Source organism: Belonocnema kinseyi, chromosome 6, assembly GCF_010883055.1.
Source record: "Belonocnema kinseyi isolate 2016_QV_RU_SX_M_011 chromosome 6, B_treatae_v1, whole genome shotgun sequence".
NCBI classification, from domain to species: domain Eukaryota; kingdom Metazoa; phylum Arthropoda; class Insecta; order Hymenoptera; family Cynipidae; genus Belonocnema; species Belonocnema kinseyi.
In genome coordinates, this window is record NC_046662.1 from 3,038,767 (window position 1) to 3,051,314 (window position 12,548).

Sequence of the window (12,548 nt, forward strand, 5' to 3'; positions counted from 1 at the left end):
AGAAAATGGGTCAGTTTAATGTTTGTCTTTTGTTTATCTGGAATGGTGTTCCGCAATATTAAAAATCGAAAAAATTCAAAATAGGATAATTCCAACAAAAATACTTCTCAAGCAAAATATCTTGCAGCTTTTTTCTTTTTATATGTGGAATAATTTGTGTAAGTTAAAAAAAATTGGAAAGATGATTGTTTGTCTCTTGTGAATTTGGCAAGCTGTTCCGCAATGTGAAAAATTTTTTAAAATTCCAAATACGATAACCCTGCAAAAAATATGTTTTCGAGTAAAATATCTGAGAATAATTTTACTTTTTATACGAGCAGTAATTTTTTTACCTTAAAGAAAAATGCGTCAGTTTGATGTTTGTCTTTTGTTTACGTGGCATGGTGTTCCGCAATATTAAAAATCGAAAAAATTCAAAATAGGATAATTCCAACAAAAATTCTTCTCAAGCAAAATATCTTGCAGCTTTTTTCTTTTTATATGTGGAATAATTTGTTTAAGTTAAAAAAAAATGGGTGAGTTGAATCTGTATCTTTTTTTTATCCGGCCTGGTGTTCCGCAACTTTAAAAGTCAAACAAAATCAAAATACAATAAGCATGCGAAAAAATTTTTTTCGAACAAAATAAATGACACACTTTTTTTACTCGGGTAACAAATTGTGCAAATTAAAATAAAATCCGCATAAATAAAAAGACTTGCAATACCTTCGCGTGGAAAAAGGCTATTTAACATTCTATTTTCTTAAGGTTCAACACCTTTTCATTACCTAGTATACATGTGTAGAATGTAGAAGACACGACATGCGCGAGCTTGTGTCGTTATTTATATGAAAATAGGGGAGGAAGGTGGTGACGACTGACCGGGGAAAGGTATATCGATTCGGCACATATTTTGCTCGCCATCGATATCTAAGCAGGTCGTTGCATTTTGCATGTATCGAGCACCAGGCCTACGACATAGTGTTAAATTAAGGATTTATAATGCGCTGGAGAGGTCCTTTTTTTAAATTAATATTTTATAAAGTCAACTATAGGCTATGGAATTTTATCCATTTTATGCAAAAGAATGACGACTGGATGAGGACAAATTTTTTCGAAATTCTTTTTATAATTATATTTTTTTATGTTATGATATTAACCAGATAAAATGTATTAAATCATTTCATGTTAATTGTTTTTTTTTTACTGATCTGAAATAAACATTTTTTTTTTAATTAATTTTTTATTGCTAAATGATAAAAAAATTGCTCCCAAGCTCTGCTGGGATCCGAACCCAGGTCTTTCAGAATGCTGGTCTGATTTAATTATTTTAACCAAATAATTACCTCACTTGTCGATAAATATTAGGAATATGTCAAAATCTGTTCACCTTTCACTCGGAAAAAATAATTTTTAAATTATATTTAGAATATAATGTAGTATATTCTCATATTTTTATAAATTCTTAAATGAAAGGGAGAACATTTTTCAAAGTTTACATTTTTTAATCTAAATAATTTTTTTTAAATGCATTTTTTTTGCATGAAATTTCAAATATGCCATTTATGTTTAAAAACGTATATTTTTTAGTTGAAAATTGAAGTATTTTGTTAAAACTTTTTTTCTGCTCAAACATGTTTAAATTTAATATAAAAATTTCATTTTTGGAAAATTGAACCCTCTTAGTTAAAAATTCAATATTATTTATTCAAAATAACAACTATTACATTTTTTATTGAGAACTCATCTTTTTTAATTGAAATTTAAACTGCTTTATAAAAGATTAATTTTTTGCGGTTAAAGATTCGATTTAGTTGAAAATTCATCTTTTTGGTTGAAAATTAAATTTTTTTGTTGAAACTTTTTTCTTATATATTCGTATTTTTCACTAAATGTTTAACTATTCAATTTTTATGAAATTGAACCTTTTTAATTAAAAATTCAATTTCTGGTTCAAAAATTTAACTATTTTATAGACATTTAGTGTTTTTTGTTAAACATTAATTTTTTAACTGGAAATGTAACTATTCTATATTTGTTTGAAATTTGTTTTATTAATTGAAAATTCATTTGTTTTTTATCAAAATTTAATCTTCTTGGTAGAAAGTTTATTTTTTTTGGTTGAGGATTCAACTATTTTGTTAACAATTTTTTTTTTAATTCAATTGCTTTTTATTTGAAATTAATTTTATATTCTGCTTGAAATTTGAACTGTTCCATTTATGTTCAAAACTTATATTTTTTAGTTGAAAGTTCATCCCTTTGCTTAAAAATTTCATTATTCTGTTGAGACTTTTTTGGTTTAAACTTTAATTTGTTCTGAAAATTTAAATATTCCATTTTTGGACATTGAACTTTTTGTCAAAATTTCAATTTTTTAGGTTTAAAATTTATACATTTTATTCAAAATTCGTGTTTTTGTTGTTGCATGGAATTAAAAAAAGTTTTTATTAAACATTACTTTTTTAACTAAAAATATAACTTTTACATTTTTTGTTGAAATTTTTTTTAATGAAAATTCAACAACTTTTTTGGATTAAGTATCAACTATTACAATTTTTATTGAAAATTCATATTTTGTATTAAAAGTTAAACTCCTTTATTAAGAATTAATTCCTTTTGTTAAAGATTCCTAATTTGAGTTGACAATTCATCACTTTAGTTGCAAATTTAACTTAGTTTTCAATTTTTTTCTTGGTCAAATATTAATTTATTTTGCTGAAAAGTTTTACTGCTCCATTTTTGGAAAATCTATCATTTTTAGTTGAAAAGTCAGTTTTTCAAATTTAAAATTCAATTATTTTGTTCAAAATTCTTTTTTTTTTTGTTCTTTAAAATCATTGTTTTAAGTAAAAACTTAATTATTCCATTTTTCAATCGAAATTGATATTTGTCAGTTGTAAATCCATCTTTTTGGTTGAAAAAGTCTCTTTCTTATTCAAAGATTAATGTATTTTGTTGAAGATTTGTCTTTTTGGGAAAAAAGTAATTCTCTTAGTTGAAAATTGACCTTATTGTATAAAAATTCTACTACTTCGTCAAATGTAAAACTTTTCTCTTTATAAAGCAGATACATTTTTTACTAAAAGAGATAAATTATAAAAAAAAAAAGATATTTACTCTGTTTAATTTTTCAGACGAAAAGACGAGTTTTATACAAAACAGTTAAATTTTTAACAAAAAAGTTCATTTTCATAAAAAAAATTAATTTTCAACCAAAAAATAGGACATTTCAACAAACTAGTTAACTTTTCAAACAAGAAAGTGATTTTATAAGTAAAATTATGAATCTTTAGATAAAAATATATTTTTTTAAGTAGTTCCATTTTTAACAAAAAATAATAATTTTCTGGCAAAAAAGACGAATATTAAATAAAAACCAAGAAATTTTAACCAAATAGTTAAATTTTTAACTAGCGAATATAACATTTCTTTTTAAAAGTTGAATGGGTAAATTTTCAGTTGAAAAAATTAATTTTAAACTGAAAGGGGGGAAAAAAATTTATTGAAAATTTGAAAATTGTGGAAGATGTCATTTATGCAAGCACAAATTCGATGATTGTGATTTTTTCTGTACAAAGATTGAATGGAGACAACCAAAAATTTTGCAAATTTCTCTTATTTCATACTTTTGATTTTTTTATTCCAGTGTTACAACTATTTATTCATGTTTTTTAAATCAGGTTTTTAAAATTACTTTATTGAACAACAAAAACATTCAAATCTTTTCAATATCAAAAAATGTACTTTTTAAGTTTTTTTATCTGAATCTCTTAGACATAATAAACATTATTCCATTATCAAAACTTATATTATGAAGGAGTGTAATTTTAAAAGTTTTTCTTTAATAGTTCAGGTTTGAATATTTACCATTAGAAATTCTTAAATGCCAACGACTTTCAATTTAAAAATCGTCAGTTTAAAATATTTGCAATTAAAGGCAGTTCAATATTATTATTATCATTTATATTATTATCAATATCAATAATTCTTTTATTTTTTTCAACCTGTTTTTTAAATGAACCAAATCAATATTATTGTTATAATTTTTCTTAAATTGGAAATCGAACGATTTTTTGTTAACGGGACATATAGACAGGAATGTTAGAACCTGTTATTACATTTTATGAATAACGAATAATACAAAATTCTAGTTGAATTAATTCATTCTTACTTATTGCATATATCCATAAATTCCGAATGAGTTAAGTAAGAGCGATACTCGAGATTCATGATTAAAAATGAAAACATTTTAAACATACTTGAATTATAATAAAAACTGTTTTAACAAATGAATAAAAGATTTCGAAATATATTTTTTAACTGTTAATTCTGAAATGACTGACTAATTTTTAAATAAATTTAAATGTTAAATAATACATTTAGAAAATTTTTAAACTGAAATTGTGATAAGATCCTCTTAATAAAGATAATTCGATCAGAAACATCGTTGCTGGTCATTAACACAATTTTATTAATTTACTTTGGTAAATTTGGTACCTTTTCGTAATTTCAAACAAATAAAAAAATTTTAAATATATTTTGAACAAAATAGATGGATTTTAATTTTAAAAAGATAAATATACATCAAAAGATAAAAGTTTCATTTTAAGTTAAAGGAATAAATTTCTAAGGAAATGAAATAAATTTCCAACGAAATAGTTGAATTTTCAACAAAACAAATTAATTTTCTACCAAAAAGATGCTGGCTAGTTCCATCCCTAAGTCCCAGATTCGCCCTTTCCAGAGCTTACTAAATAGCTTCCTAGCGCCCCCTTCCCTGAGTCCCAGATTCACAAATTTCGGCGCTTATTAGGTAGCCCGCTAGTCCTAATAGCTACCCCTCCCCCCACCTGAGTCCGAGATTCGCCCTTTCCAGCGCTTCATGATTATCTTGTTAGCCTCTCTCCAAGTCGCTAATTCGCCCTTTCCACCGTTTCCCAAGTAGCTTGCTAGTTCCCCCTCTAAGTTCGTGATTGACCCTTTACAGCGTTCTTCAAGTAGCTCGCTAGTTCCTCCACTAAGTCCCAGATACGGCCTTTCTAACAGTTTCAAAGTAGCTCGCTGGTCTCCCCTCCAAGTCTCATATATGCCCTTTCCAGCGTTTGCCAAGTTGCTTGCTTGATCCTCCCCTAAGTCCCAGATTCACCCTTTCCAGAGTCTACGAAATAGCTTACTAGGGCCCCCTCCCCTGAGTCCCAGATTCACAATTATCCGCGCTTTTTAGATGGGCTGCTAGTTCCCTAAGGGTACCTTCTCACGGAGGTTTGTTTTTAATTAATCGTGGAATTAATATTTTTCATAGAATTTATTTCTAGCTACTTTTTTGGTTTATGTAAAATTTGATTTGTTGAGAACCTAGATACGAACTCGAAGTGTCAAATTAATTCGACGATTAATTCAAAACAGGTCTCCGTGAAAAGGTACCTTCACTAATTTCCAGATTTGTGCTTTCTAGCGCTTCCCCAATAGCTTGCTAGTTACCCCAATTAATCCCAGATTCGCCTTTTTTAGCGCTTCACAAGTGGCTCACAAGTAGCCCCACACCTAAGTCCCAGATTCACCCTTTCCAGAACATCCAAAGTAGCTCGCTAGCCTTCACCCAAGTACCATATTTGCCGTTTCCAGCGCTTCTGCGCTTGTCATGCTGCTTGCTAGTTTCCCCTCCAAGTCCCGGATTCTAAGTAACTCGCTAGCCTCTTCTCCATGTCCCATATTTGCCCTTTCCAGCGTTAACCAAGTTACTTGCTTGATTCTCCTCTTAGTCCCAGATTCGTCCTTTTCAGAGCTTCCGAAGTAGGTCGCTAGCCTCTCCCCAAGTGCCATATTTTCCGTTTCCAGCGCTCGCCAAGTTGCTTGCTAGTTCACCCTCTAAGTCCCAGATTCATTTTTTTCCAGTGCTACTCAAATAGCTTGACATCCCCTTCCCCTCTAAGTCGTTGATTCGCCCTTTCCAGCGCTTAACAGGTAGTCCATGCACCAGAATGGCCGGAATGAGGCGTTGACCAATCAGAAACGTTCGGCGGAAATACTGTCATTCTTACGCCGAACTAAGTCGAACTCAGCCGAAGTGTTCGAAATTTTTAAGTTCGCGCCAAAAGGCGTTCCGATCATTTCCAAAGTTGTCAAACACATGAACTTTTTCACTTTATCGTCTTGCCGAAGGTGCTCTGTGATTGGTCTTCCGGTCATTCCGGGTTACGGTCATCCGGTTCATGTGTTTGACAACTTTGGAAAAGAACGGAACGCCTTTTGGTGCGAATTAAAAAATTTTGAACACTTCGGCTCAGTTCGGCGCGAGAATGACACTATTTCCGCGGAACGTTTCTGATTGGTCAAAGCCTCATTCCGGCCATTCCGAGATCCGACCGTTCCAGTGCATGGGCCGGAGGCTTGATTCAGCTCGATACCCGCCCGTCACTAACATTATTCAATTTTACGTTCAACATCCTTTTAACAATATAATGTAATCCCTGAGTAGAAATATTTCGACTTGAGTTGGACTGCTTACCAGTCGAATCAAACTTTTCTTCAGACAAGAAGCGTTATTCTGAGTTTTGATAAATAAACCGAATTCGTCTTAAGGCCATGTGACGAGAGGGTCACGTGACCAAACCTGGTCTTCGATTTTTCTTTCCCAACTTACGTCTAAACGAAATGAGGTATCGCTCTGAAAGTTTAGGAAATGAAAGAGGAGGTAATAAAGTCCATGTCTCTGCTTTGTTCCGTGGAAATTTTGAGAACAAATTTTTTTTGAAGAAAATACCAGTGGAAGTTTTCTTTCCCGACTTACGTCCACGCGGAATGAGATATCGTGTTAAAAATTTGGCACGATAAATATAAGGCATGCAAGAATTTGTCTCTGGTCCTAAATAATTAGAAGAGTGAAAAAAAGTTTTTTTTTAATTTCTATTTTGGAGAAATATCGACCGTGCTGTCGTCAAACCCTGCAAGCAATTTGCAATGTTTTTAATGGGCTAGTTATGAGGTTTATATTTTTCAAAGTGGGACAGAACAACAAAAATCGCTCACAAACATTATGCACCAATAATGCAAAAACTAATGTTTGCACTTGAAATGCAAATAAACATATTTGGTCTGACATATGTATCAGTCTGGTATCAGCTGTGTCAAAGCAGCACTAGCGCAGCGAGTAGACAAATTCGAACCTCTAGGGGTCTGTGGGTAAAACAGATTGCATGATTACCGTCAGAGAAAGTTAAAAGTCAAACTTCTGCTGTAAAACCTAAATGTGTCCGTCGATAATCATTATTTACATAAATAAACTTTTTTCCCCCTACAACTCTTTGCAAGGCCACACACGATCCTTTAATATTTATTAACATTTCCCGAAAAAAATTTCCACGTTATTTAAACTTTTATTTTTCAATATGGGTCAAAAAATATTGATCTCAGGGCTGACTTGATCAGCTGTTACACTCAAGTATTGCAAATGTATCTTTGTGGCCTTTACGAATTAGGAATAAATACTAAATAGGAAAATAATATAAACATTCTGTTAATTTTAAAATGGTTTAGTGATGACCCTCAGAGGACCTTCTTAAATAATGTTTCCCTTGTCTTGAGTTGGACTTGATGACAAAATAAAGTCTCGGTTGCGGTCAGGTGCTGCACATAGAAAATTTCTTGAGTATGTCTACGTCTTGCTTTGGGGTTAATTCAAGACTTAGCCAAGTTAAACTTTTCTTACTCGGATTATTCCTTCTACTACGATGGAAAATAATACGAAGCACCCAAGTTCGATAAAAGCGATTTAGCTAGATACTATAAAGTCAATATAAATATCATATTAATTTTTAAGATAAGATGATGATATGTAATGTAAAGAAATGCATAAAAAAGTCAATAGAATAAATAGTCCGCTATTTAATTATCAACAAATTATAAGGTAGACAATATTTTTTAGACGTCTGGAGGACATCTAAAGCCTGTGCATATATCACGATTATCTAAGACCTTTTTATCATCAGAGAGGTTTAAATCTATAAGCTACGCAACATTCTTTAAAATATATTATTTGGGTCAAAGGCTTTTATTTCAAGGAAATGTTAAAAAATTGTAAATTAATTTTTCATTTTTTCATCGATGTATTAACGGGTTTCGTTCTGTAGAGTCTATGCCAGAATGTTTCTTAATTTTTACCTGTGAAAAAAATTCCTCTCAAGCTCCGCTGGGATTCGAACCCAGGTTGCACAGATTGCCGGTCTGGTGCTTTTACCCACTAAACTACGACCTCGGTTCGAATCCCAGCGGAGCTTGAGAGTAATTTTTTTACAGCTAAAAATTAAAAACTAATCCGATTTAGATTATTATGGCTTAGGCAATTATTGTTAATTATTTTTTATTGTAAATTTATCTTCTTCAGTTAAATGTTCAAATATTTGATTAAAAATTCATTTAGTTTGTTATAGGTTCATCTTTTTGTCATAAAATTTAACTATTTTATAAAAAATTCATTTTTTCGTATAAAATTAATTTTTTTGTACTGAGAATTTAAATTTTTCATTTTTGGTTGAGAATGGACATTTTTTAGTTTAAACTTCTACTAGAGTCGATATTCGATTTAATTCTCCTGGATTGCATTCTTACGAGAATTGACACCGTGCCGCGGTGATGGTTTAGAGGAATTGCGGAGGGGGGGGGGGGATTTCGGTGTTCACTCAGGCGTGAAAAAATAGGTCAATAATTCAACTGCTTTTTTTAAAACTCGTCCTTGTGGATTTGAAAACCCACTTTAATTAAAAAATTGATCAGGAAAAAATAACTTATAAAAATTGATAAATAAATAAAAATATTTGTCTGTTACAGAATGTCATCACAATCGATCCGTTGGCCAAGACTTGTACACTGGACAATCCAAACAATGGTGGTGGCGGGAAAGTGTATCAATTCGATGCAGCTTTCGGGCCAGAATCTTCAACGGAATCTGTTTACGAAGCGGTTGGTTCCGTTGTGGTGGAAGCTGTATTGGAAGGATACAATGGTTTGTAAAAGTATTTCTGCAAATTATTTTCAAAAATAAGAAAAAATAACATTTTTTCGAGCAACTGTAAAATTAATTGTAAAATGTAATTCCTGAGTCAAATCAACTTGAAGCAAATTTATTTCGATTCTCTTTGAAACAGAAACATAATAAAATTAATTTTCAACAAAGTAGTTTAACTTTCAATGAAGTAATTGAATTTTCTACCAAAAAATATAAATTCCATACGATAAATATTTAATAATTTATATTTTATCAAAAAAAAAAGTTGAATCGAAGTTGAATCCTCAAGTAAAAAAGATCAAGACAAACTTTCAGCCGAATAAATAAATTTTGATCGCAAAACCAAATAATTCAATTTATAGTTAAAAAATTAATTTACAAAACATTTTTTTAACAAAAGAGTTAAATATTCGACCAAAAAATAAGTTTTGAACGAAGAAGTTGTATTTTTAACAAAAACTGATGCAATTTCTAACCTAAGGATTACGATTTTAAACAAAAAATAAAATTGTTTAATTTTCAGTTTAAAGTTGATTAATTTTTTTACCAAAAATACTCATTTTTAACAGAATAGTTAAATTTTAAACTAAATTGATTAATCTTTAATGAAAAAAACGAATTTTAAACATAGTCCTTCAACTTTCAACCAAGGAATTGAATTTTCGACTAAAAAAGATCAATTCTCCAGAAAAAATGTAATAGTTGATATTTATACCAACAAATATTTTTATTTTTAATCAAAAGCATATGAACTAAACCATAAAATAATATGGTTATTATCGCTTTTTTTTATTTGTAAAAATTATTTGTATTACATATAACCTTACTTTCTAATCATAGTTAGATGTATAAATAAATTTTTATAACAATTTGTTATTGTTTATAGCAGTTCTCTTTTAGAATAGAGTTAGAAAATCGCAATTTTTTCTGAATTTTTAAACTTGATTTAAAGTCTTGATTCAGAGCACGACAATAATCAATTAAAATTGACAAAATTATTATTTAAATAATGCTGTAATATTTATAATAATATTATCTTAGAAGAATTGTAGTTATTTTTGAAATTTTCCACTTTTTGTCCACTTTAATCATTTTTCAAATAATTTTCTTGAATTATTTTTTCCCTTAGTTGAGGATTTAACTATTTTGTTACAAATTCTTCTTTTTTGTGAAAATTAATTTTTTATCTGTAAATTTAACTATTCCGTTTTTGATTTTGTTTGAAAATGCATTATATTTATATCTATATATTATATATTCCTGGTTTAAAAATTAATTTATTTTGAGTAATAATACAAATATTTTGTTGAAAAATCATCTCTTTTATTGAAGATTCAACTGTTTCATTGAAAATTATTTTTTTTGGTGAAAATTGAACTATTTTGTTGAAAATTTGTTTTTTAGTTACAAAATAATTTTTTATCTGTATATCTAACTATTCCATTTTATATTGTAAATTATTCTTTTTTAGTTGAGATATCATCTCTTTGGTTGAAGTTTTAACTCTTTTCTTAAAAATTCGTTTTTTGTTGTTGTGAAAATTGAACTATTTTTTTTTTTGCAAAATTTTTTGGTTGAAGATTACTCTTTGTAGAAAATTGATCCTTGTGGTTTGATAGTAAATTTATTTTGCGAAGAGATACAAATATTTTTTTGATAATTCATCTCTTTGCTTGAAAATTTAACAGCTATTTTTCTGAAAATGTCTTCTTTTTTTTTAAATAATTATTTAGCTGAAAATTAAACCGTTCTATTTTTGGTTTAAAAATTTATTTCTTATGGTGAATGTTTAATTATTTTTGGTTAAATATAAAACTGCTTGGTTGAAAATTGATTTCGAATAAAGAAATAATGATTTACGGTAATTTATGGTAACTTATGATAAATTGCCTGAAATTAAATTAAAAAATGTTAATAAATATCCGGAAATTTATTAATTTTTTGGCCATTTATGGTAATATTACAGGTATTTTATGATAATTTACCATAAATTTCCCAAAATTCAATTAAAAAATGTTCACCTTGGACGTCACTTTTTACTATCTGGGGAGTAAAAATTAGAGCTTTAGCCCCACTTCATAGGCGTCGAAAAGGGCTGAAATCATGCATGTATCATAAAAAATGATTGAAAACGAACTTTCAACAAAACAATTTACATTTTTAACTAAAATGATGAATTTTGTAACCAAAAATACAAATGTTGAACAAATAACCGATTCTTCAGACTTTTAACTAAAAAACTACATTTTAACCAAATAGTAAGATTTTTAATAATAAGCTTTTCATAAAAAAAAATTAATTTCCTCATTAGCTTTAAGTTCTACATGCTATCACAGTTCGTAACGAATAGTTCATCAAACATCGTAACAAAGCTCCTCTCTTTGATTAAAAATTCCTTTTTTTGGGTTGCAAATAAATGTTGTAACTAAACATTTAACTATTCCATTTTTGGTTGAAAAATGATCTGTTTTAGTTAAAAATTCAGTTCTTGGGTAGAGATTGAAATTTTTAGTTGAAAGTTCAATTATTTGGTTGATTCACGTAAAAAATCTCCTGATTTCCTCTCTGTGTAGAGCACTTTGTCCTGTAAAGCTTATTATCGATATACACTAAACTCTCGCTTTCAGTCACCCCGTTCTCAGCCTTCCTAGAACTGTTGGCTCCCAGTTTCTCAGATGAGCAGGGCGAGAGCGGCGCGACATTATATCAGTGTTTACGTTTCTATCTCTCCAAAATGAGTCCAAGGCCATTTGAAGGCAAATCCCGACACTTGACTGAAAGCGAGAGTTTAGTGTAGTTGCAAAAATTATAATTATAGGCAGGAGGGGATGATACACAAAAGTTGCTTAGTCCTAAATTTAAAATATTCTAGATCGACAAATAATTGACTTTTGTAGGGACTGTTTTCGCGTATGGCCAAACCGGATGTGGAAAGTCTTTCACCATGCACGGATTCATCGAGCGCACCCTGGAGCACCTTTTCGAAGCTACTTCCACGAGCAGCCAGGAAACGAGATACCTAGCTTTGCTCAGCTACCTAGAAATCTACAACGAAAGACTGCGAGACCTGCTGCAGGACAGTGGGGCCGAGGGTCTTCTTCAGCTCAAGGAGGACCCATCTCGAGGCACCTACGTTTCTGGTGGTCTTCGGGAAGTGACTGTCAAAAATGCAGCCGAGTGCGCTCGTTTGGTAGAGCAAGGTGACCGCAGAAGGGTAGCCGAAGCAACCAAAATGAACCTCGCGAGCTCCAGGAGTCACGCCGTCCTTACTCTCTCCCTGGAAGCGATCGCGATCAATGAGAACGACAAGCGAGGCAGTGCAGTTAGAAGAGGAAGACTTCACCTGGTGGATCTTGCTGGTTCCGAAAGACAGTCGAGGACTGGAGCAACAGGTGATCGACTCAAAGAAGCTGCGAGCATCAATCTCAGTCTCTCAGCTCTCGGGAACGTAATTAGCGCCCTTGCTGCTGGTAATGGTCGACATATTCCTTACAGGTTGGTGCTAGATCCATTATTCATTATTCATAATGGCCTTGGTTTATCCAATATATCATCACTCTAT

The 12,548-nt window shown here is 30.4% G+C and overlaps 1 protein-coding gene across 1 annotated transcript in view; it reads left to right on the plus strand.

Annotated features, from left to right (window-relative positions):
- Positions 1-12,548, plus strand: part of LOC117174765 (osmotic avoidance abnormal protein 3-like) — a 56,571-nt gene that overhangs the window by 27,742 nt on the left and 16,281 nt on the right. The window contains exons 3-4 of the mRNA XM_033364118.1: positions 8,809-8,983; positions 11,884-12,481. Of these exons, the coding sequence (XP_033220009.1) occupies positions 8,809-8,983; positions 11,884-12,481 (773 nt within the window). The remainder of the gene's footprint in view (positions 1-8,808; positions 8,984-11,883; positions 12,482-12,548) is intronic.